We start from the raw sequence: 26727 nt of genomic DNA, 5'->3' as shown, positions 1-26727 counted from the left end.
TTACCATGTTGGTCAGGCTGGTCTCGAACTCCTGACCTCAGGTGATCCACCGACCTCGGTCTCCCAAAGTGCTGGGATTACAGGCAGGAGCCACTGCTCCTGGCCTCATTAATTTGGTTCTCAAGAGTGATCATTCTCTTTTTCTAGTTACTTATTGCATTTTTAATTAGAAAATCCTGTTTATTCGTTCTAAGAAGTCCTTTGTGCTCTACTGCCATTTTCTTGAGAATTCCTCTGTGTGTGTGTGTGTGTGTGTGTGTGTTGTGTGTGTGTGTGTTTGGGGGGGGGGGGTGGTGTTTGCTGAAGTTCTCTTCTGATTCTCTTAATTGGCCATGGGCCATAGTTGAGTTCTGCAGGACCAACAAAGGTGCAGCACCTCAGACACCAGAGAGCAGCTCATCCAGATGTCTGTGGCCTCTGCAATGCCGGCGTGGTCAAGGCAATCACTAATCAGTCATACCCAAGGTGGTCCCTCCCACCATCACTGCCTCATCACGCTGCTCTCTCCTAACACCAGGCATCAGGGTCTTTTCAGTAAGGACTCATAAGCTCTGCTGCCAAGCTGCATAGCCTTAGTCTCCAAAGCCACAGCTTCCTTGCAAAGAGCTCCTTCCCACTGCACATTAACTGCTGAACCCCAGGCCTTGGGCACTGAGGAGCCTCTAGGCAGGACACACACCCTGCAGAAGTCCCTCTCCAGGAGCTGTGTTCTCCCTTCCATACCAAGAGCCGTTGAATGGGGTTTCTGGCTCATTCCATGGCTTTGTTCTGAAGGAAGCACCCCCTTAACTGTGCCCTCTCTAGGCGGAGCCCTCCAGAAAAGTATCCGCCTGTACCTTTGTCTCAGGGCACTTTCCCTTGGGGAAGGCACAGTGACCAAGAATTTCAATTCATCTTCTCCAACTAGGAGAGAATCAAAACATCTCCACATACGGATCAGCTCCCTTGGCATTTCCTGATTTCTTCAACCCACAGTTCTAATATGCATTCAGTTCACTCAACAGCATTGATTAAACTTTCACCTGTCATGCACGATAGTGAGAAGTCAGAGGTAAGAGACAGCACGTCATGTCTAAGAAGAACATTATTTATAATGATGATGAGTTGATGGCAAATGAAATGAGAAAAAAAAAAACAAAACAAAACAAGAAGCTATCACAGCAATCCAAGAAAGAAGATGAACCCCTGAACAAAAGTACTAACAAAGGTGAAGAGACGGGAGGATCCCTGTGACCTATATCAAGGAGGTAGACCCTGGAGGGCTGGGGACTAAGGGAGTATTACGGGAGAATGAGGAGGAGTCCAGATCCACTCACCGCTTTCTCCTCATGTGTCTCCTCCAGGTCTACAAAACAAGGAGCAGATTTTTGGAAGGAAATTCCTGTTTTGAATTTGTTGAATTTAAGGTACCTAGGGAACATCCAAGAGGAGAAGGCAGAACATAGTAACTGTACCATGTATCTAAGGCCTGGGGTGAGATCTAGGTTAGACTGTCATCAACATTTACATGGTAGTTACGCCACAGGTGTGGATGAAGGCGCCACAGGATCCTGCAAAGCAAGGAAAGCAAGGCAAGAACAGCCCTGAGGAAGATCAACATTAAGCAGCAGATAGAGACACGTAAGGAAGACTGAGAAGAAGTAGAACCACGAGAAAAGAAATAACAGAAGCAGGGGAGAAGACTTAAAGAAGGGTGGTCATCAACGCGGAGCCAGAGTACAGCCGTATAGACTGTGAACTGCACAACACTGCAGATCATCATATGGATATTAATGGCATAGTAATATGCAGTACACGACCTGCCTAACCACGTGTGGCAGAGCTCACAGTATGGTCAAGATCATAAATAAATGTGTCCATTTGCTTTGGCAATCTGTGAAGTCAGGTGACCGTGGCAAAGCAGTTGCATTGGTGAGTGCAGGGAACAGTACTGTAGGAGAAGACGTGAATGAAATGGCCTTGAGTGGAGGCAGTGTGCACGGCCCCCTCACTGAAGCAGCTTGGCTGTGAGCGGGAGGGAGAGTGGGGTGGGTGAGTGTTCAGGTCTCCTCCAGCTCCTGCCCTTTCTGTTGGAATGTACAGCTCTTCTAGCCTCAGATCAGAGCCTTTGCTCCCAGGACCTGGACTGCTCTTCCACCGAAACTCTCCAGGGCTGGCTCCTACCAATCACGCGGATAACCTCATGTGAAAGGCCTTTCCTCACCACCCTAATGTTGCCACCACTAACCCTCCCCTTCACTCTCTAGTACATAGTGACATTTTTATTTCTTCAGAGCACTTAGAACTGAAATTGTCTTACTTACTTGTGTACTGTCTCTTCTCTAACAAGTATGTTAGCTCCAAGAGGAGGGAGCTCATCTGCTTTGTGAATTGTAGCCCTGGTGCCTAGAACTGGTGCTTGGCACATGGTAGGGGGGGTCAGCAAATGTTGGCTGAATTTTATTTGGGTTCAAAAGAGGTACCTGGCACAAGCCATGCAAGAAAACCATCCTCTTGGACACATTAATGCTACCAAAATCAGGTGAAGCAAACCTGCAGACTCGGCTTAAACCAAGTGTTAGCTTAATTCTTAAGTCATTTACACAGCCAGACTTTGTCATGTCCTGCACCTACGTAGTGTGGAAACTGCTCCTCCACCTGCCCAGCCCACTTCCTGCCTGGGTCTTTGCACCACCAACCTGCAGAGCCCAAGACACTAGCTGCCTCATGATCACCCAGGTGGTGACAGGTGCCACCACAGCTTCCTGTTTCCCTCCCCCAGGTGTTTAATTTTCTCCTCTAGAAAAGTATCACACATGCACCAAGAAAATTTGAGGATTATAGAGAAGTATGATCTCCCCACCTTTAGCACATTGGGCTAGTTCCCTATTGTCTTTTCAATGCATTTTTTTCTTAAGACAATCTGTAAATAATTGACTAACTATTTTTCTCACTGTATTGTTAGCATCTATTGTCACTGGAAATTATTCCATAAATGATTAAATAGCAATAGCTATATTTCACTGTCTGGACAATTTACTTACCCAGTAGTCTTTTAGACCTGTTTTTTTTTGTTTTGGGGGTTTTTTTTTTTTTTTTTTGGCAGCTTTTGAGCCCACCAGAAAAAAAAGATTAGACTTTGGCCAGGTATGGTGCTCCTCCCTGTGACCCCAGAACTTTGGGAGGCTGAGGCAGGAGGATTCCTTGAGGCCAGGAGTTCAAGACCAGCCTGGTCAACATAGTGAGATCTAGTCTCTATTCGAAAAACTTTTTAAATAAATTTAAAAGTTAGACTTTTTTTTGGCCGGGCACAGTGGCTCACGTCTGTAATCCCAGCACTTTGGGAGGCCGAGGTGGGCGGATTGCCTGAGGTCGGGCATTTGAGACCAGCCTGACCAACATGATGAAACCCTGTGTCTACTAAAAATACAAAATTAGCCGGGTGTGGTGGCACATACCTGTAATCCCATCTACTTAGGAAGCTGAGGCAGGAGAATCGCTTGAACCCAGGAGGCGGAGGCTGCAGTGAGCTGAGATCATGCCATTGTACTCCAGCCTGGGCAAAAAGAGTGAAACTCTGCCTCAAAAAAAAAAAAAAAAAATACACGTTTTTCCATGTCTAATGTGGCCATAAACATCTATCTATCTCCAAGTATAAATATTTGTGTATATTTTAAAATTTCTCCTCAGGATAAATACCCATCTTGATATGGCACTTGATACAGTTCCCGATAAAGGCAGGCAGAGCCAGATGAAAAGCTTTAGAAATCCTAAGCACTGAAAAACTATCAGAATCCTTCCATGTAATTCATAATACAAAACAACCTAACAGTAACATGGCACTGCACACTTTCCTTTGTAGTAGTAACAGGAGTAGAAATTCATGATTATTGACATCTCTTTCTCCTGCTAGCCCAGAGGCCCAGAGAACAGGGACCCTGTCCCCTGTGCTCTATCATTTTTAGAGGGATGAGCGGGTAACCAATATACCAGTGAGAATTTGAAAGACAAAAACTGTTGAATCCCGGTCCTCCAAACGCCAACTCACCTCCTGCCACCCCAACTTCATGACCAGCAGAACTCATACCCACATCAGTTCCATTTATTCTTCGTACAAATATTTTACAGTTTTATTTTTAAATCATTTACACATATTCATACAAAGAAAAATAAATTTCAGGATGGAATCTTGGGACCATGGTAGTTTAAAAAAAAAAATCTCTCTGATCATTAGCTACTGAAGACAAGGCAAGAGGCTTAGCAGTCATTTCTGGGGGTTAGTGTATCTCCCCATGCAAGGGACAACTGAGAAGAATCCAAGCTGCTCCCTCATCTTCCTTCGATCTTCACCTTCTGGAGATAAGATGGGGGGAGGGGATTTTCCAGTGCTCTCCCCTAGAAACATTTCAAGAAGTACAGCAAAGGCTTATGGTAACACTGAACCTATCCGCTAGAAATCTGGCAAGATTGCAGTTTCTGAACCAATTTTCTAGAACAGTTAGCTCAATTCCCATTCGGAGGAGGGATTGCCGCACTCACCATACCCCCTTCCCACTTGCTCTGTCCTCCCACCAACGTTCCTGAATAGAGCCCTTGATCTCTTCTGATCTAGTCCCTCCCCACTCCCACTCAGCCTCATTTCACAAGCGAACCTTCCTCTTATGCCACACACCCAGACACTCTAGCAATTGGCCCTGGCAGCTCCTGAGGACCGCTGCAGTGATGACACAGGACTATTGCATCAGCATCGTGCTCACAGGGAATCAGAGCTCAGCCAGGGGAGGTCCAAGAATGACAGAACTATGAGCACTCCTACCAAAACTCAGCTCTGCTCAGCCAAATCAACAATTCAACCAAACACATGCCATCCAGACAGACATTAGAGGTGCACAGCAGATGAACCTCCTACTTACGCTGCCCAAGGAAGCTAGACTATCAGTTCCCAGTAAAAGTAGGGGAAAGGACAGACATTACAAATGTGGTAGACCCTATCAGAAATGGCAGCTGATGATAAGTTACCCTAAATCGTTGGGTCCTACCCAAAAAGCAGCACCAAGAAAGGGCATGATGAGCAGAGAGATCTGTAGCTGGATGTACAGCCCTTGAATTACCAAGGGACTCAGAGATAACACAGCTCATTTTCCTACAATTACGTAGAAACTAGAACACAGACTACCCACCCCTACGTTGAGGCAGCTCCTGAAAGGTCGTACCGCTTATGGTCATCAGCCCACCCCCTTGGTAGGCCCATTTGGGGAGAGGGAATCACATCCAAAGCGGGGATCCCTCCAGGTGGACACTCACAGGGCAGCCCGTCCCACTGTCACTGGGGCAGGCCAAACATAGTTAGGAGGGTGGACAGATCCCGTGCGTCGGCTGCCCCATAGGCATCGCTCTGGCCTAACATAGACAATGCCAAACGCAGGGTGCTCCAGATGTTCTCCGACATGGCGCCTCCTTCACCCCGTGGGCCCCGGCTTTTCCTCTGCATGTTCAGGGCCTCCAGAAAGTGCTCCACAGCCTCCCTGTAAGGAAGAGGAGGAATGAGAGCTGTTAAGCTGAACAACAATGGAAGGAAGCAGGTCAGCTAGCAGCAGGAGGGAGAAAGCTAGGGCTGGTTAGTCAAACAGGATCTGAGAATAAGGAGCTAGGGCCAAAGGCAGGGAGAAAAAGCTCATTCATTCATTTCTCAACAGATACGCTCACCGGTGAGCCCCAAGGTTGATGCAGCTGATGCCCAGGTTATAGCGGGACCGGATATAGCCAGGCTGGAGCTCGAGGGCCCGGCGGTACGCAGCTACTGCTTCTTCACTCTGGTTTCCATTGGCCAGGGTGGCCCCTAGCTTATTCCACAGCAAATAGTCCTGGGATAGGGATGCAGAAGGGATAGGGATGCAGAAGGGATGGGAAAAGCTTGACTCAGATGAAATTCTGCCCATTACTCCACCTGTTTCACTACTCTGTTTAGCTAACAAGTTTCATCCCATTCCATTCTCAACAGTTCAGTGTGTGGCTACAATGTAGCCCCTCTCACCCTATGCAGACTCTCTTATGTCCAGATGACCCTACACTCCCACCCTTCTTTTCCCAATCCTCCCAAGGCAGTCAGTACATGGAACACTGGAATGAAATACCCCAAGACTCCAAAAGTCTGAACAAATTATTCTTTTTTGTGGGGGTGGGCAGGGTCTTGCTATGTTGCTCAGGCTGGATTTGAACTCCCAGGCTCAAGTGATCCTCCCACTTCGGCCTCCCAAGTAGCTGGGACTACAGGCATGCACCATCACACCCAGCTTCCCAACAAATGGCTCTTCAGTAAGGTACACAGTCATGTCCCATTTCCATTCCTCCCCTGGGCTCACATTGGGACGAACGCTGAGGGCAGCTGTGAAGCAGTCCACGGCCTTGTCATACTCCCCACTCAGGTTGAAAAGGACTCCCAAGCCACACTGCACGTCAGGATCAATAGAGGTAGGGTCCAGCCGCACAGCTGCCAGGAAGAGCTCTTTCACTTCAAGAAACAGGGAGCTGGATGAAAAGGAAAAAAACACAAAAAAAGTAGGCAGATGAATGTCTCTATTCCCATCCCCCCAAATTAATTCCTTCATTGATCAATCATATCCCCAACATTCATCAATCTATCAGTCATCTCTTCTACTCTCAAAGTCCAATATAGAAGCCTGTTTTTCTATTTCATCCTAGCACTGAAGTGTAGAATGCAGACCTCCTTCAACTTGAGCCTAGGTTTCCCATCCCACTCTCAGGACCCTTCAGTCTCAATCCATCCAAACTTCCAAAATCAAGGTCACCCTCCTACTGGGACTTAGGTTACTGCAATTCCTCATCCTAGGAATCCCTCATACTCACTCAGACAAGAGAGACCCCAGGATACGCTTGCTGGGGCCCAGTCCTGCCCCACCAGCCCCTTCTTCAGCAGGTGTCACCAGATGGGCATAGGCTGGTGTGTACCGCAGCCAGTCTCGTAGGGTTTCACAGGCCTGTCGCTGCAGGGACTCGTTGGTGAAGCTCACAGCCAGAGCCATCAGTGCTGTTTGGTTATCTGGCTTTAGCTCCAGACACCTGTTTGATCAGGGATGGGCAGACTTGATATCTGCAATGACACTGGCACACGTGAGCACCCTGGGATCCAAGCCAAGCTTTGAAATGCAGAGTCACAATGGCCTCACCTGTGACTCCTCTGACATGAGTTAATAATAAAGTTACAGATCTAAGGGGAAAGTTTTAGCAGGCAAGGAGCCAACCAAAGCCCCACAAATAAAATCAAAAGCCAAGGAAGGAATGGAATTCACTCCAACTCAGAGTTTCAGCATGAGAAAACACTCTCGTTAGCACCCAGAAAGACAAGGATCCAGGTCTGGGCTTCTGTCATTCAAAAGGTTATATGCAGAGCCTTAGAAGCACCTCACCCATACCTTTCGGTGTACTCACCTCCGCAATGCACTGATGGCTAATAGTTCTTGTTCATTCTCTGCCTGGGTGGTACCCAGATACTGCCAAGCCTAGAGGGAAGTGGACAGACTCCATCACCCCATATTCACCTCTCCATTCGCCCTTCCCCCTGGCTTCTCCCACTCACCATCTCGCTCTCAAGCCCCTATCCTAGGCCATCACCCAGGCCCTAACCCATCTGCACTACTCTCCTTGGGGCCTTTCTCAAGATGGAGGAAGCAGTCTCTAAGTCACTCACTTCCATGTGCTTAGGATCCTGCTGCACAGCTGCCTCAAAAAGCAGCACAGCATTTGGCAGGTCCCCCTCCTGAAGGCGCCGAAGCCCTTCTTCAAAAGGCTGAGGGTGATCACGCAAGGGGTTCTCCTCCTCAAACTGGTACCCCTACAAGAAAAGCACGTGAGAGATGGACTGAGAGGTGGCACAGTCAGAACAGCAGGGATGTGAGGATGACAACCGACAGGCAGAGAAGCTGAGGGCCTCCAAACAGGTTCCTGAATTAATTGCTGGCAAATTCTCCATATTATAAAGATCACGTATGACACAAGTAAAATCATTTGGTATCAGGTTCGTGCTCCCATCTCCTGTTCATGATACCTGGGAGAAGCTAGGCAAGTCAACAAACTCATCCACGCTGGAAATAAGCTTATTTTAGGAAGTCATCACAGGCTTGCATTCCCAGACCTTTACTTCTCACCATGGGGCAGAATGTCTCAACAGGATCTGCTTATAGTAATGAGACAAAGTGTCCCTAGCTATTCAAAGTGCATTTCTTGTTATCCTTCAATAATGTGATGATGTATAAAGGAAATGTTTGGAGTCCTGCTATTCAAATATAACTCTTTCTTAGCTCACAGAGTCTTTCCACATGTCAACTAGATAAAACATGTTCAAGCATTTTGAAAATGTTAATTTATTCCCCAATTTCATTCTTAATAATTATGAATATTAATCTGTATCTGACAGTAAGCAAAAGCTGGATCCCAAAATCCAGATGGCAGAGAATACTTCAGAAAGCCACCATTCTCTTCTAGCTGAGGATTTCTCACTTTAGAGAAGAATTACGATACTATCTGCAAAGCTTTGTCAACTGGCATTTTACGCTAGGCAGAGAAGAAATAAGGTAAAGGGGAAGTCACTAGTAAGCTGCAAAATTTGGGACATGCAAATAAAAAGTCCCTTTTTGGAGAGTAGTTACCATCACAAAATAATACACCAGAATGAAAACAAGATGCAAAACACCAGGTGGAGGTCTTTCTAAATGCAGTTAAGAATAAATTCAGATAAAACTGTACAAAATAAAGACATAAGGCCCTTTTTCATTATTATTATGAAAATGATAAAGAATCAAAAATGCTTAAATCTTACCAGCAAAGTTCTAAGTCATGATCAGATGCAAATTATTTGTCACAAATGAAAATTAAATAATTATAACGGGGGTTTAAGAAGAGAGACATATTATAGTAGATTTAAGATAAATGTATAGAAAGTATATTTATATTGAAAACAAGTGTGTTTTTGGACAGAAGGCAGAAAATGATGCTATTCCAGTGATCAGCAAACTTTTTCTGTGAAGGGCCAGATAATAAATATTTCAGGCTTCGTGGATCTGCTGCAACTACTCAACTCTACTGTTGTGGTGCAAAAGCAGCCAGACATAAGTAAACAAATGAGCACGGCTGTCTTCCAATAACATTTTATTTATGGACACTAAAATTTGAATTTTATATAATTTTCACTTGTCACAAAGTATTACTCTTTTGATTTTCTCCAACCATTTAAAAATGTTAAAACCATCCTCAGCTAGTGGATCACTAAAAACATAAAGATTTATTCCACAAGCCAGTTTGCTGGCCCTTGCCCTAAGCTATTACAGTTCAATAAAATAAATCCTTCTGCATTCAACTTCAACTATTGTTCATCATTAATATGTGTTTTAAGCCACTCTACAGAAAACAGAGATTACTGTCATCTATAATGCAATTTCCTAATAAAAGTAATTCCTGCCTCTCAGAGCCATTGAGAACATCTAATGGGAATCTTCACCAACACCTTACAAAAAGCTTAAGATACTATCTGTAAATAGCTATTATTCTCATTGCTCTGGATACTTCCTTAAGATATGATGGCCTGTATATGTCAGCCAGGAGTGATGTGAATGCTCTTTTCAGGTGTCTTCATTAGATAACACAACAACTCAATGCCACCATCTTGCAACCACAGGATTCTCTTAAGTTTCCTTGCATCCATATTACCTATCCTCCTTGAAGTCTCATCAATTGCTGATCAAAGAGGAATTTTCCAAAATTAGAATATTTGCACAGATGATGGAAAAAAAGAGTACTCTGGAGGATCCCTCACCAACCCACAGAACACAGAATAAGCTTGGCTTCACTGTTACATCCTGAAAAGCCAAACCCAAGTCCTTAATTTTATCTGATACACGGTCTGGTCTGCTCCAAAATCTCATAGGATCAAACTGCAGAAATGATCACTACAAAGAGTTTGTCCCATCACATACTTCTCTTTTATCGTAATAGTACATTACTATCTGCCTGAGCTGCAATGTAAATTGCCTCTGAAAATGTAGGGGCTATCAATAAACAAACAGTACATTCAAAGAGATCCACGAATTTATGTAACAATCAAGAGTCAAATCCTTTGTTTTTGAAAAGTTCTATTGACGTGGAATTCACTATTAGCTTAAAGCCAGACACTGTTTGAATTGCTTTACTACGTCACTTTTTGAGGAACATTAATGCAAGTATTTCTAGTCCTAATTTTGCAATATCCCAAAGTATCAATGATATCAAGTAGGGCTCAAGAATCTACAAACATACTTTTAAAGTTTTTAAATAAAAAATGTATTCTGGCCAGCATGTCATAAATACGAGAGTAATAAATGATAAAAGAAAATGCTGCTCATATAAAACTAGTATTACGTCTATATGTATGAAAAGCATGGACATTTTTACATAAATGTATAACTCTCCATTTATAAGTTGATGGGGTCTATGTGACTTATCAAATTGTTAATACAAAATAATAACAAAAGTGTTATCTATATTTCCTTCAGTTCTTATCAAAATTATATACAATGAACTCACAGTCTGGTGAAATACATGGCAAGGTCCCAGCTGTCTTTTCCCTTGTATCACATAGGTTAGAAAAATCCAGATCAGACTGGAATAATAAAGAAAATCATATTTTTCCTAATACTGTTCTTCACTGGCTCTCAAACCCTAGACTTTTTCTGAACTGCATCTTCCCATCTTTGCATAGCTCCCTTATTACATCAAGATCCTGGTTGGCATCTCAGGCCCTGGTTCCAGCCCCAGAATACTTTCCCAACCAGATCTGAACTGAGAAAAAGACATCACTACTCACCTCCCCAGTTCCTGTTTTGCCTTTTTTCAAAACCAAGTGATTCTTTCCCCTCTTCATGTTTCAACTCAGGAGCTCAGTTATTAAACACATCCCCAAATATCCTACAACCCACAGGTAGATTTGTTTTTTAGTAAGACCCCAGAAGTAACATATGCTTCTAAGTCAACGGCACATGCTATATGCAAAATGCAATCATCTTTCATACTACTAAGAAATTTCCCTAATATTTAAGTTATTTAATATAAATTCTTTGAAAACCCTAAATTAGGGCAAGTGGCTAGTACCTATAAGAGGTAAGAACTTAAAATGAACATGTGAGTTTAAAAAGTAAACAGATATTAAGATGTGGAGGCAAACGGATAGTCTGTCCACTAACACTCCCTACCAAAGGAGTCAGCGGTCTTCTCAAAAAGCTCCCAATCTGACCTCCAAGCAGAGCTACTTCCTCTGTGCTTTTAATGCAACAAGCATGTGCAAACCTCCTTCATAGGTGTTATGTACTGGATTGTCATTATTGACAAAGATAGTCTCATTAACATCTATATCCCAAGAATAAAGTTTATACTCAATCACTGAAGAGGAAGGGCAAGGGAATGATTCAGACTTCTTTTCATGGAAAGGGACTCAAGAAAATACTTAAAAGCACCCTTCAAATTCAGGATTAAAGGAAAGACATTAAAAAGAAGGAAGTTCTGGAACCTGAAAAACTAAGAGTTTTTACCTTACCTTATCATAGGTAGCTGACGTAAGGTCATCATAGTCAGAAAGCCAGGGGTGAGCCTCAGCATCCCGTTTTGCCATCTCCTCCAACTCTGCCTGCAACTTGTCCCAGAAATCGACATCAGACTGTAAGGAAGGGAAGGCAGATAGAAAAAGGAGATCCGTCATGACCACCCCACCCCACTCTCAGCTCTGCTGGGATTCCCTAAGGCAGCAGCTCTTGAATTTCAACATGTTTAAGAATCATCTGAATAACTTTTTTAAAATGCAGATGGCCAGATCCTATCCCCAGATACTGATTTAGTAGTCTGGGGTGATGGCCAGAAATCTGTAGTTTAGTTTACTTTTTTGTTTGAGACAGAGTTTCACTCTTGTTGCCCAGACTAGAGTGCAATGGCGTGATCTCATCTCATTGCAACCTCCACCTCCCAGTTTCAAACATTTCTCCTGCCTCAGCCTCCCAAGTAGCTGGGATTACAGGCATGCGCCACCACACCACGCTAATTTTGTATTTTTAGTAGAGACATGGGGTTTCTCCATGTTGTTCAGACTGGTCTCGAACTCCTAACCTCAGGTGATCCACCCACCTCGGACTCCCAAAGTGCTGAGATTAGAGGCATGAGCCACCACGCCTGGCCCAGAAATCTGCATTTTTGAACAGCACCCACCCCATCCCCAAGCAACTCTGACACAGATGATCCAGGTCCACTATGAAATACAATTTGCATCATCTTTGATGTTCATACACCCACTCACTCCAAGGAGTGTTTTCTTTTGGGGTGTCTGCTCCTGCACTATCTGCTCTCACCTCTATAGCTGACTTGGCTTGTTCAAACTCCGTATCAAGGGCAGATGTGTTTACTGGTCTTGTGAACTGGTCAACCCAGGCATCTGATGTACCCTGTGACAAAAAAGGATGGTCAGTACCACTACCACCAACTTTCTATCCATCAGACGCACACTAAATACCCACTAAACACCACCAACCTGGGTACTTCTGAGAAAATCATTCTCAGAATCTCTTTCCCACCCACTTGGGACCTGGATGCTATCAAGACAAGCTGGCCTTATCCTTCCCCATCTGGGACCACTGACCACTGAACCCATGGCCTGGGGCATCAGCTGGCTCTGAAGTGGGACTGGAAAGTGACAATGTCCTACCTGCTGCTGTATAAACTCTGCTGCCCACTGTTCTGCCTGAGCTCGGCCCGACCCTGCACCGGACTCCAGGGACACCTGCCCTTCGCCAATCTGCCGCACGAATTTCAGGAACTGGGGCACAGAGACACACATAGGCCACTTGGGAAAGGACTTCCAGGTGTGCACTCTCAACCATGCCCAAGAGGACCCTGTACTCACCCCTCCCCTGACCATCTCTAGCTGCAGACAAGATATGCTAAAGACCCTAAAAGAAGTAGAGAGCAAAAAGAAAGGGATTTCTGGCTCTAAAGACTCAAAAAGGCATCAGAAAAAAGAGTTAGTAGGCAAGGAGATGAGGGAATGAACACTAGAAGGAAGAGGCAGGATCTTAAGTCTCTGTTCTATAGACAGGAAGAGACCTAGGATCTCTTCTCCTTCTCTTTAAACTAAACTGGGGTAAGAGAAACAAGATTCTTGCCTTCCAAAACCAGCTCTGCTGGGCAAAGCAGCAGAGGGATGTGGCTCACCTCAGAATTAGCCAATTTGGGGTCATCCACTTTGGCCACAAAGTCACTGGCCGTGTGCTGCAGATCTTCCTCAGGATGATATTCATCATACCTGGAACGGGTAAGAACTAATTTTACACATTAGTTTATCACCCTCCCCATGCTACTCCCCACTCCTAGCCCATGACAATGACCGTTCCTGTGGGGGAACTCCATTCTCCTGTTGAGAACCTACAAACTCCAATTTGCATTACAGAAGGACATTTGAGCAGGAGTGTGAAAGTACTAGCTACATCCTTTTAGCTCTCCCTTTCCCAAACATATCTTTGCATACAGATGGGATAGTAGCAGGCTCAAAATTAAGAAGGGAACAAGGTAAAATTATGAACTTTAAGATGAAGTTATGACCTTCATATAGGATAGTTAGGATTCTTGAAAAATATACATATATTTACATATATACATATATTTTAAAACAGTCTGAAAACTCCCTTCCTCCCAAATATAGCTGATATGTATGTATATATACGTGTGTATACGTGTGTATGTAAATACATGTGTACGTGTATGTGTGTATACATGTATCTATGTCTATGTATGTGTATGTATGTGTATGCATGTATCTACATGTGTACATATGTATGCATGTATGTGTATACGTGTACGTGTATGTATACGTGTATATATGTATGCATGTATGTACATCTGTGTGTATGTGTGTGTGTGTGTGTGTGTGCGCGCACATGCATGCACTTTTGTTTTTTTAAAGACAAGGTCTTACTGTGTTCCTCGGGCTAGACTTGACCTCCTGGGCCCAAGCAATCCTCCCACCTCAGCTTCCTGAGTACAGGCACACAACCACTGTGTCCTTGACTATATTTGAACCATAAATTCACAAGAGTAATAATCCAAGGGCAAATCTTAAAGAATAAAGTAAGTTGATTTGAGAACGTGGATGGAGGAGGTTAGAGGAGGCTGGGAAAACTGTCTATACTCCTTTCACGGGATTCGGAAAGAGGCATCTGAACTCACCAGCGATCGGTGGCTGTTCCTTCAGGTTCTCCCAGCCACAGTTTCTCCTCTGATTGCTCCAAATATTCCTCAGCCCAGCGGGCGGGGGACACAGACAAGGGGTCTGCAAGGAGCAGAGAGATGGGGAAATCACACGGGTCCATTCAGTGTGGGATCAAGGAAAGGGAAATAAATGCCCATATTCAACTGACCCTCTTTGCCACACCAAAGCAGACAAAACTCTGTTGACTCCCTCAGACACCCCTGGTCAAAAGAATATACTACTAAATTTCAACATCCTCAATATCCAACCCATTCTCAAGGAGCCTGGGGCAGAAATTTACTGAGAGTTGGGAACGGAAGATCAAATAAGGAAGCTCAGGAAAGGATTAAGAACCAAACTCTTTTTCTTGAAGTACAAGATATTTCAATAGGAAATAGGAAGCACAAGGGCTTTCACTTTCCTCAGAAGTACAGCAGGGAGCCAGTAAGGAGTGAAGGGAGCACAGAAGGGCTCCTGTTCCTTAACCAAGCCACTGGTCTGTTCTCCTTCTACCCAGAGTTCACACAATCCCAGCCAAAGGAGCCTTATTTCATTGTAATTTGCCTACCAAGAGAATCAGAGAAGTGGAATGCTAGGCTAGAATTAAAGATATATAGGTCTGCCCTTCCCTATGGATGTTTGGTGGGTTTTTTCATTTTTTAATTGAAATGTAATATACAAATATGAAACCATATAATGTCTACCAAACTTAAGTGTACAGCTAAATTAACTTCCACATATGATACACTCATATCACCACCACCCAGATCAAGATACAGAACGTTTACAGTTCCCTCACAGGCTCCCTCAATCTCCCTGCCCCCAGAAGTAAACACTATTCTGACTTTTCTCACTTTTGATTATCTCTGAGTAGCTATGTTTTTTCAGTCTAATTCTAGAAACTGTCTCAGAAGCTCTAGTGACAAAGGGGACTGCTGCAACATCAGAATAAACCTATCAAGGCAACAAACTCAATGAGGGTGTTGAACTGTTTTTCATCCTCCAGGACTTTGCCCTTTACTATCCTGTGGCCAGAAAAAAAAAAACAAGGAGACTGACTGCGGGCACTGAAGAAGAAGGAAACAAAGAGACGGCACAAGCCTGCAGCATTCTTTCCTTCTGCCCTGTGCCCAGAACTAATCTTACTAGTTAGTCTGCCACCACCTTCCCCTGCTATTTCCCACTCCTGGCCCATGACAAGGACAGTTCCCAAGGGGGAAGTCCACTCTCTTGTTGAGAACCTACTAACTCCAATTTGTATTAAAGAGGGACATTTGGGCAGGGGTGTGAAAATAGTAGCTGATACTAGCAGTCTTTGTCCCCAGTTTCAAGATCTGACCGCCATTGCTTTTACTACCCCTTCGGTATTAAGGTACAAAAACTTCTACTCCATTTTAACTGAGACTTTGCCCGAATAATGTCAACAAAGTAGTCTCAAAACCTGAGCATGAAATGTCAAAATGTGAAAAACAAAGGATCAAGACTCTCAGAATACACCTAATTATAAATAATAAGTAATTACTACTTATTACATTATATATAACATACAATGTAATAAGAAATACATTATATATAACATGTAATAAGAAATACATTATATATAACATATAATGTAATAAGAAATACATTATATATAACATATAATGTAATAAGAAATACATTATATATAACATATAATGTAATAAGAAATACATTATATACAATGTATAATGTATTATATATATAATGTATAATGTAATAAGAAATATGGTTGGCAATTGTTTTTTGACCATAGATCCATCTGTTAATTTCAAGGACTCTCAAAAATTAAATGCAGATTCTGCTCACTAGCTCTCACAGGAAGCATTTCTCTTCCATTTGCCCCAATTAGACTGTCGCCTCAAGTGTGGAGACAGAAAGGAGATGCTTACTACTCAAAGAGACTTTAACATCTCCTAGTTCCTTAGTTCCATTCTTAGTTGAAATTCTTAGTTCCATTCTGTTGAAAAATAACTACTACCTCCTCAACTCTCCAATCACTTCTAACTCTCAACTAGAGTATTTTGCAAAAGCATATTCTGGCCATAAGTGCTCCTCAAATTCATAGAAAACACTTCAAATTTTTATGAAATGGTCCTCTCAAGGACAAAAAAAAAAAAACAAAAAAAACAAAAAAAAAACAAAATAAAAAAACCAGAAAAAATACAAAGAACCTTTGAATTTTTTTTTGAGACGGAGTCTCGCTCTGTCTCCCAGGCTGGAGCGCAGTGGCGCAATCTCGGCTCACTGCAAGCTCCGCCTCCAGGGTTCACGCCATTCTCCTGCCTCAGCCTCCCGAGCAGCTGGGACTACAGGCGCCCGCCACTATGCCCGGCTAATTTTTTGTATTTTTAGTAGAGACGGGGTTTCACCGTGGTCTCGATCTCCTGACCTCGTGATCCGCCCGCCTCGGCCTCCCAAAGTGCTGGGATTACAGGCGTGAGCCACCGCGCCCGGCCGCACCTTTGAATTTTTACAACAGACATGAGGACTTAACAATAGATATGAGGCAGTTTAAGAAAAAAAATCCCAGAGCTGAGAAAAACTATCCTCAAATACCTATAATTTGGTATTTGGCCAGATTAGCCACAAGACCCAGAATTTCTTGGCATTGGGAACCTACTCCAACAAAAGAGTCAAATAACCAAAAGAATCAAAAGAGTAACACACTGCCTTCACAATCTTTGAGAAATTCCTACAGAAAATCAGATCCATGTGGATACATCTGAGATCAAGGCAACTAAGGTCTACAGAGGGGATGCACTGCCTGAGGTCATATAGATTAGTAGAGTGAGAATAACTTAGACACCAAATATCCCACTCAAAATTGTGCACCTCATATAATTTCTCGTAGTTTACTCATTCCTTCTAGGCACATCTTCCCCAAGCTCAAAAGCCAAAAACTCAGAACTTGCTAGCTACGCTTACTCATGAAAGTTTCTGTGTCTGCTAAATAGCAGCACTGTGGAGAAGAATACAGGTTGTAGGGTCAGTCTACCCACATTTAAATCCTAACTCCATCACTTATTCACTGTGCATCTTCAGACTAGTTACTTAACCTTCTTAAGTTTCCATGTCCTTATCTTTAAAGCAGAGATAACAGTAGGGGCTGCTGTGAAAACCAACGCATACAGTAACAAATGTTAGCTATTATCATTAGTCTGCTCATGGCAAACCTATAACAAAAGCAGAAAACATCACAATGAGACTGTTATTCCAAAGCCTCTCCTCCACCATCCAGAAAAGATCTGTTGCCAATTATCTTCTGCTACTGCTATCCATGGCTTTTCCCATGAAAGTGCAGGTTTATCTCTCACGATTATCATATGAACCTCACATACCATGTCAACCGAAGCTGTCTAAATTTAAGAACCCTGAAGATGTGTTTTATCTCTAGATCTGAGCAAACACAAGATGGAGAATTATTTGACCCAGAAGATTTAAGATGGGGGGATTCCATTACAAAATAAGGTAAGCTAAAAAAAATGAACTTCATGTGGTGAGAGAATAGTTCTGTATCTTGATCATGACGATGCTTACACAAATCTACACATTTAATAAAATTGCATAAAAGACACACACACAAATAAGGGCATGTAATACTGGTGAAACCTAATAAACTCTGTGGATTGAAACAAGGGCAATTTCTTGATTTCTGATCTCTGCATAACTGTTATGTAAAATGTTACCACTGGAGGAGATTGGGTGAAGGGTACACAGAACCTTCCTATACATTTTTTTTTTCAACTTCCAGTGAAACTAAGTACTTCCAAATAAAAAAATTAAATTTAAATAATTGAGCTGCAAAGTTCTTTTTAAACTTGATTTTGACTCTTAACAGTGGAGATTTTAAAATAAGAACTTAAAGAGTATACCCTTCTTTCATCTCAAAATCTACTTATCTATAAAGCCATAGCTAACCTATACAATTGTATCAGCCACAAATGCTATAATTAAAAATGAAGGATAATAAAAAAAAAAAGTCAGTTACGACAAAATGAACCCCTTTCCTTTAGCTTTTTCTCCCAGATCTCAATTCATTCATTCAATACCAGAGGCCTACTACATGCAAAGCAATATACTGCTGCAATAAGACATTTTTATGAAGGCAGACTTCAAACAGCTCAACTCCCATTCTAAGGTTTGCATGTCTCTGCCTCTGTGAAACAGGCACGATTCCAAAAGAATCTACAAAATACTAGAAGAGCTCTCCTAAGAGCATTTAACTGGTGAGACAGATCCAACATGTTTTTCTAAAGTGTTTTTCATTTCAAGTTAAGGAAGATTTCACTGGCTGCATGCAATTCAGGTAATTATAGTAAAAATTTCATCCATCTCAACGCTCATAGTAGCAATGATTTTTTTGAGTTATCAAAAATGACAAATGCCCACATTACAACAGAAGCTTCTCTGTGATAAGAGATAGCACTTAAGTCTAAGGTTTATGTGAAAAACTGAGTTTCTGTCTAGGAGAAGGTCTTTGCTATGGTTCAGATTTTAACTTGCGGCAATTTCACAAAGAATCTCAACTTGAGGGCGCGTATGGTGGCTCACGCTTGTAATCCTAGCACTTTGGGAGGCTGTGGTGGATTACTTAAGGTTAGGAGTTCAAGACCAGCCTGGCCAACATGGTGAAACCCTGTCTCTACTAAAAATACCAAAATTAGCCAGCCATGGTGGCACATGCCTGTAGTCCTAGCTACTCAGGAGGCTGAAATGGGAGAATCCCTTGAACCCAGGAGGCAGAGGTTGCAGTGAGTAGAGATCGCACTGCTGCACTCCACCCTGGGTGAGAGCAAGACCCTGTCTCAAAAAAAAAAAAAAAGAATCTCAAGAGCCACACAGACATGAGTTTGAATATCATCTCTATTATTCAATGATTTCGCACAAAGTATTTAACTTTTCCAAATCTCAGTCTCCTCATCTACATAATGGGGGGGGGAATATCCACCTTCTAAGTGTTACTGTGAAGTTCTAACGAGCTTAAGAAGATAAAGCGCTTAGCACTCTTAACAAAGCCAAGAGCACCTACTGTTCTACCTTAACTCCAGCTTATGGGTGGGAAAGAGACACGTGATAAAAGAGACCCACAGATCTTATTAAAGGTGAGTTTTAGTTTTTAGATTTGGGGTTTTTCTCTTGTGTGCGGAGAAGCCCATCCTAAACATGGGCCTCCTTCACACACATTTCTCCCTGATCAGATAGGGTTCGGGTAAGAATCAATCCTAAAGGATCCAAGGAGCAATGGATGCTCTCAAGGAAAATTAGACTGAGACCCTGAAATCTGTAGCAAAGCAAGAAAGAACATAAATTAAAATGGTGGGGGTAGAAACCAACTCAGTCCCTTTAATCATCTCAGAAAAATTCAGGAACCATGATGATGTGACTCCCCAAGATCCCAGAACTTGGTAACTTTCTCTACGTGTATCTCTTGTTAGTCTTGATTTCTTAAACTGGAAAGAGACTAACTTTTGAGAGCAATCAGGAAGAGGAAAGCTGAAGAGACTGCCCTTCCCACCATATACCTGATTAGATAGGCTTAGGGCAAGAAGAATCTATCATAAAAGACGCAGGGAGCAATGGATGCTTTCAAAGCGGAAAAATTAGGCTGAGACCTTGAAGTCTGTAGCAAAGCAAGAAAGAGCATAAATTGCAGGCCTGGCAGTATAGCATCACAGTGAAGGCCACAGGGTCAGGAATCATTCAAATCCAGGGTCAAATCCCAACTCTACCACTGACAAAGCTGTGTAACCTTGGGCACGCTTCACCTCTAAGCCTCAATTTTCTTATCTTTAAACTAGGTCTAAAAACAGTAACTACCTCTAGGGTTCTCATGGAGAGTAAGTAGATAATGCATCCAAAGCATGTAACACAAGGCCTAGAACGTAACTATCGTTATTAATTTTTATTATCATCATCACGGTATGGTCTTTACCTTCTAAAGTCATATACCTCAGGCACTTGAACTTCACAATAACACTCTGAAGGCCCCAATTCTGTTCCAAATAACTTCATGCCAGAATCCCAGGTGCTGTAGTGAATACTCTCTTCCTCCGCAACACTGCCATCCATCCAATCTGTAGATCCTCTCCACCAAACCACAGTGATAAAGTAACAAAAAGGCCAACCAAACTCTTCGTTCTCTCTATCCAAAATCTCTTATCCAGTACAAACCCAGTCCTCTGTTTAATATACATTTCATTCTGTTATCACCTAAGGGAAATTGAGTTCAGTACCCTACTCCTCTAGAAATGAGTCATGAGACCAGAAAAATCGTAATCACATTATACCGTGAACGGGGGAAGGGTATAGCATTCTGGCCCATAGAAGCCAATATAGATTTTCCCATAACAAGCTTCACCTGTAACTTCAGAGATGAATTCTTGGGACCAGTCAGTCTCATTATAATCCTGAATTACATCCACAGCATCTCCAGCTGCAAGAAACTCCTGGGCCCAGTTCTCAGACAAGGCCAAGTCTGCTACACCTGGGGCTTAAAAGAGAGAGAGAAAACTAAGAAAGAATACATACATACCATTCCATCGTGCCTAAAGAACCCTGAGTCCACGTGAAAACACTCTGTTACTTTTGTCTCCTTCTGTATCTCAGTTCCCCAATGCCAGCAGCATCCAATGGAACCCCCTTCCTTGGCCCTGGCTACATGGAAAACGATCTCCCCTCCCACTAGATTCTGGGCTCACCTCTCTGGGGAGCCTGGCGTAAGTCTGACTGCTCAATCTGCTGCATCTCAGCCAGGAGGTCATCCATCTTGAAGGTCTGAGGGGCACGGGACACAAGGGGTGCATTCTGGTCCTGCAGGAATTCAGCCACCAACTGCCAGAAGAGAAATGATGAAATGAACCCATAGGGTTGGGAGACCCCAGCAACAGACAGGACCCACTGGAGGGGGATCCCAATGTCAGATACAAGGAAAGGAAACACAGAAACTGGAGACACATAAAGAGAAATTGTCTTTCCATAGATTTAGAAGCACAAAAAAATACATTTAAAAACAAGCAGGCATTCTCATTCGGTCAGGAAAGCCCAAAAATTGAAATACGGGTGAACTAAGTTTAAAGGTAAAAACACAATGGGCAAGAGAAAAATGGGACAGAAAAGAGACTGGTCTATTTACCTCATCTTCAGAAGCTACTCCCAAAGGCTTGGAGGCCTAAGAGAGAAAGACAGAGAGGCAAAATGGTGCAGTCCCTCTAAAATTAGGGGTTGATGAAGACCACAGGCATCCGAGCCTCGGTTTCTTCCTCTATAAAATGGTTACATTTATTTAAAGGTGCACAGGGTTTTCTAGTGTTTAGTAAACGCTCAGTAAGTGGTAACTACTATGATTTGCAACACAATAGAGAAAGCAGTTATACCAAGACGTGCAAACAGCCCCTCCACCTCAGACCACCACCTGGGCTTTCCACCTCAAGAACACTCACTGCATCAGAGGCTGGGGCTCCGGGGGGCCAGGGGCCAGGCCTCAATCCCTCCTGCCGAAGGGCCTTGTCCTGGGTGAAGTGCCCGGCTAGCTTCATGAGCGGGTTGGCACCCCCGCATTCGGCCTCCACCAGCTCCCGCATTGCCATGGTGACCGCCAGCTCTCTGATGGACACAGGAGGTTTGGAACTGAGGTACCCAAGCCAGACCCTTCCCAGACCCACAACTCTGCCCGTATCCGAGGAAGGCACACAGGCGTCTGCCCCACACAGGCCGCCCTCCACCCCAGTGCTTTTGCTGTGACCCCCACCTCTGCCAGGAGTTCGAGGGAGGTCGGTACTCTCTCCTGCCGCCCCCCTCAAAGGCCACCGCTTCCAGCCTGCGCCTCTGCAGAGGCCTCCACGACTACGGTCTCATAGGCTGGGGGGCCAGTAGCTGCCTCCACAAAGGGGCCCGGACCCCGGGGGACCACAGGGACGCTTCAACAACCGGGCTGGAAGGGGACACTGCCCGGGCAAAGGAGAGTGGGAAAACAGCTCGACCATACCTAGGCCCCCGCAGCCCCAGCACGCGGTGGGCACGGCAGAGGGGCATTCCCTCCCGCTAAGTCACCGGAGCCCGTCCCCCGGCTCGGCCCGGTCCCTCCCGCGCTCCCCACCGCCCATCTCCCCGGCCCTGCTGCCGCTCCAGCCCCGCCCCTGGGACCCGCGAGGCCACCGCAAAGGTGGGGAGGGCCCAGGGACGCGGCCCCGAGCCCCCTCGGGTCAGGCGCTCACCGCCGAGCGCCGCGCCGCACGACCCGCCGGGGCACCAGGTGCTGGCTTGGGGGAGGGGAGAAGGGGGGGCGGGGAGCCAGGGGGCGGGGCTCAGGCTTAAAGGGGCCGTGACCGCCCCGCAGCGGCCCAGGTCCAGCGGAAGCTGTCTGAAGGGGCGGGGCCTTAAGACTGCGACGCAGCCTGACGGGAAGAGCCGTGAGTCTTAAAGGGGAAGAGCACCTTAGAGAGCAGGTCTTGGAGAGTCGCCTTTAGGAGCGCTCAAAAAGGCCACGGGCCCTAGGATTTGTTTGACGGAAAGCTCAAAGAAGAGTGGAGCTAAGAAGGGCTTCCCAGGCTCTGGGGAGAAGCCGAAGACGCGAGATCCTAGGCTCAATTGATCCTGCCTCTTCCCGTGGACGCATTGTGACCTAAGGGGATTCACTGCCCTTTCGGAGCCTAAGTTTTCTCACTAAAATGGGGCTGGCTAATGTTCCCAAGCCCAGGAAAGAGAAAAGCCCTAACACCAGGGGCTGGGGAGTCCAGTCCGAGGCCTTCTTCAGCCTCCTAGGCCTGCCCCCCTTCCAAATAACCCCTAGCGGGGCAGCGTCACTGTCTCCATGGAGACAGGGGCCCGCCCCCGCCTCAATCCCTCTCCACCTCTGCATAATGGGGAAAATAGCACTGCATGATGACAAATTCCGGAGACCAAAATAGGGTCCAACGCATCCTGAGACCTCGAGCTGGTAACGTACAGGGAAGGTGTACAATGAGTCAGCCTTTCCTTCCACTAAGTCAACGTAGTGGCCTTATTCCCACCACTCCAGGCTGGGAAAGCACAAACATACAAGAAATGCTTTTAATCACGGAATAAAACTAAGCCTCAGCCCCCCCTCATCTGCCAAAGAGTGTGCTCTGCTGTCAAACCTCAAAGTCATTGAGAAACAAACCCTGATAATCTCACCCGGCTTCAAGACCAAGGGAGTCCTAGTGTCATGGAGAAGAGCAAGGAGGGGCCCAGGGCTGCGGGTAAATGACCAAGGGCAATAATGCCAGACGAACAGAAGTACCATCCCAGCCCAGGGTGCACGAGCAGAGGCAGGCAGGCAGCAGGTGGCGCCATGGGCCGGGCTTGTTTCCTGGCTGTTCTGCAGATTTCAAAGGTGGAGGCCTCAGGGGGCCACAGGGAATGTCTGTGTAAACTCATCCCTGGGAAGATAAGAGAAACTGCTCTGACACCTCAGGGGAACAGAATGGCAGGGGACAGACCATAAGACTGTGCAACATTTCTCCTTTTCCTTGCTTTTTCGCCCCCTTTCGGAGGCCCCAGTCCTACGCCTCGTTTTCTTCCGGAGCACACAAATCCCAGCCCTTGGGTGTCCCCTGTTCTCAGGCTGCCATCGTGAGGAAAATACCTAGTACCTGATAAACTAAACCACACAAGGATGAAGAGATGCCCTCCAGAAGGTGCATACTTTTAAAAAGAGGACCCCTAGAGAGAGCAATGTTTAAAGGAACCCATCTGATACAGTAGAATTTCAGAACCTCTAGGCAGCCAGAGTTTCCCAGTACCACTTAAACATCACGACACACATAACCTTCTGCTCTGCTAGGAGTTTATCGACTGATTAGCAGTAACTCACTTTGTGTGCAGATCTTGGAAGAATGCTAACAATAATAACTGATGTTTAGTAAAATCCAGGTGTGTAAAACACTTTATGTATCTCAATGCTTTTAGTCTTCTTAATACCCCTATTAAATAGATATTAGTAGACCCACTTTACAGATAAGACTTGTGCAAAATCAGATGGCTAGGAAGTCAAACGTTAATCCAGGCATAACTCCAGGCACCTACTTCCCAGTCTTAGAGAAGATTTACTGATAAACCGTGGAGATCTTTGATCTCCTAGGCCATAGAATCATTCACAGAACTTGGTCCACAGTCCCAGCCAGAGGTGCTGGGAAGGGGCTAATAGAGTGACTTTGGTGTTTAATATTTAATTTACTGAAGCTCTAGATTTGAAACCCTAGATTTTGTTAATCCAGGTTCAACTTTAAATTCTTATTCTATTCATAAAAGTAGTAATTTTTATAAAATAAAAATAGTTTTTACTTATTCTTTGATGTTTGACTAATTCAGGTTCAATAGGTTAAATTCTTCCCGTGTTTAGACACATATTGCATTGACTGTGTGCCAGGCATTGTTTCAAGCACTTTTCAACTATTGATTTATTTAATCCTCCTAATAGTTATTAATAATAACTATTATACCCCATTTTACAAAAGAGGAAACTGAGGCACAGAGAAGTTGAGTGACTTGCACAAGGTCATACTAATAAATAGCAGAGCTGGGATTTGAACCCAGACCAGGGTCACCAAACTGTAAAGGGCTCAATGGTCAATATTTTTGACTTTGTAGTCCGTACACTCTCTGTCACAGTGACTCAACCCCGCTGCTGGAGCACAAAAGCAGACATAGGCCACACCTAAACAGGTGAGCACGGCTGTATTCCAGTAATGCTTTTTATGGGGATTGAAATGTGAATTTTATATAATTTTCATATTACAAAATATTATTCTTCTTTTGATGTTTTTCCAACCATTTAAAAATGTCAAATACTTATTTGTTTTGAGACAGAGTCTTCTTCTGTCACCCAGGCCAGCATGCAGTGGCACGATCTTGGCTCACTACAACCTCTACCTCCTAGGTTCAAGCGATTCTCCTGCCTCAGCCTCCCGAGTAGCTGGGACTACAGGCGCATGCCACCACACCTAGCTAATTTTTGTATTTTTAGTAGAGATGGGGTTTCACCATGTTGGTCAGGCTGGTCTCAAACACCTGACTTCAGGTGATCCACCCACCTTGGCCTCCCAAAGTGCTGGGATTACAGATGTGACCCACTGTGCCCAGCCAAAAAATGTCAAATACTTCTTAGCTTGCAGACTATGGAAAAACAGGGACCAGGCCATAGTTTGTGGATCTTTGACCTACACAGTCTTGTTCCAGAGTCCATGCTCTTAAACACTGTGCTGTACTTTTGCTTTTTAGAAATAGACAAATTTCCTAATATTTTTAACTATGTGACATTTAATATTCATATTTTAAATACCTGACAGGGCAAACAACACTACTAGGCAAAACCTTTCTAAACTTTTATTCAACCCTTTAATAAATCAAACTTATAAACATTTATTCAATTTTCTTAATCCTCTTAAAGTCATAAGTCTAAAACTTTTTTTTTTTTTGGCAGTTGCAAGATTTAATAGAGTGAAAACAGAGCTCCCATACAACGGGAGGGGACCCAAAGAGGGTTGCCACTGCCAGCTCAAATGCCTGCGTTTATATCTCGATCATTGTCGTCCCCCCCCCCCCGGTGCTCTCAGGCGATAGATGATTGACTATTTCTTTACCTCTTGCTTTTAGCCTAATTAGTATTTTAGTGAGCTCTCTTTAGTACCTGATTGTCAGGTGTGAGCTGAGTTACAAGCCCCGTGTTTAAAGGTGGGTGCAGTCATCTTCCCCCCGCTAGGCTTAGGAATTCTTAGTTGGCCTGGGAAATCCAGCTAGTCCTGTCTCTCAGTCCCTGCTCTCAACAGGAAAACCCAAATGCTGTTGGGGAGGTTGGCCAACGACCACTCTAACTGCTTCCTGCTGACTTGGGGCCTAGTAGGTCATGCAGTTGAGATTTCCTCAGCAGGGGTGCCTTTGAGGTCATCAACATCAGAGCATGGCCTAGAAGGTCCAGGGGTCTGTAGTAGCTCTTAGTCATGGACTGCATCTGGGGCTCCATTTGAAGAGCCACTTGTAGTTTTTACAGCTTTGATTCTGGAAGAAACAAACTTAACAGGGAGGTTAAAGATACAGGATTGAAATGTATGGCCTGAAGTGCAGAGGGAGGCACATCCAACAGTTAGTAGGGTCTTGGGATAAAGATAAGCCAGTATTGGCTGGATACATTCCTCACTGAGGGCCCTGGTGCCTTTGGATAATTTTAGCCCTAAGTATTTAAACTGCTGTGAGCAGAGCTGAGCCTTTGGTTTGGAAACCTTGTAGCCACATGTGGCGAGGAAGTTTAAAAGCGCTTGGGTGGCTTGATGACACAAGGTTTCTGAACGGGTTGCTAAAAGTAAATCATCCACATACCAAAGGACAAGAGTGTCCAGGTATGAGAACTGGCTCAAGTCTTGGGCTAATGCCTGGCCAAATAGATGGCTATCCCTGAACCCTTGGGGTAAAGCAGTCCAGGTGAGTTGAGATGTCGA

At 44.4% G+C, this 26727-nt stretch overlaps 1 protein-coding gene across 19 annotated transcripts in view; it reads right to left on the bottom strand.

The window, feature by feature from the left end:
• Positions 1-26727, bottom strand: part of PEX5 (peroxisomal biogenesis factor 5) — a 50446-nt gene that overhangs the window by 9276 nt on the left and 14443 nt on the right. The window contains exons 1-17 of one of the 19 annotated variants that reach the window (XR_009214424.1): positions 22260-22475; positions 21715-21877; positions 21408-21443; positions 20974-21106; positions 20634-20765; positions 14233-14335; positions 13222-13312; positions 12716-12826; positions 12363-12455; positions 11561-11680; positions 7688-7831; positions 7429-7499; positions 6847-7059; positions 6342-6507; positions 5686-5843; positions 5284-5504; positions 3438-3556 (exon numbers count right to left, since the gene is read on the bottom strand). Coding sequence is in view for 18 of the 19 variants with exons in the window: in XM_032159515.2 (XP_032015406.1) it covers positions 5303-5504; positions 5686-5843; positions 6342-6507; positions 6847-7059; positions 7429-7499; positions 7688-7831; positions 11561-11680; positions 12363-12455; positions 12716-12826; positions 13222-13312; positions 14233-14335; positions 20634-20765; positions 20974-21106; positions 21408-21443; positions 21715-21877; positions 22260-22306 (1983 nt within the window). In the remaining variant the exon portion in view is untranslated. Of the gene's footprint in view, positions 1-3346; positions 3557-4063; positions 5505-5685; positions 5844-6341; positions 6508-6846; positions 7060-7428; positions 7500-7687; positions 7832-11560; positions 11681-12362; positions 12456-12715; positions 12827-13221; positions 13313-14232; positions 14336-20633; positions 20766-20973; positions 21107-21407; positions 21444-21714; positions 21878-22022; positions 22575-22707; positions 22731-23428; positions 23444-26727 lie in introns of those variants that run through there. The other 18 variants (XM_032159514.2, XM_058442189.1, XM_058442188.1 and 15 more) reach the window with 18 other exon arrangements.

Source organism: Hylobates moloch, unplaced genomic scaffold, assembly GCF_009828535.3.
Source record: "Hylobates moloch isolate HMO894 unplaced genomic scaffold, HMol_V3 SCAFFOLD_8, whole genome shotgun sequence".
Taxonomy (NCBI): domain Eukaryota; kingdom Metazoa; phylum Chordata; class Mammalia; order Primates; family Hylobatidae; genus Hylobates; species Hylobates moloch.
The sequence above is the reverse complement of the archived record's forward strand: the minus strand, read 5'-3'. Positions and strand labels throughout refer to the sequence as shown.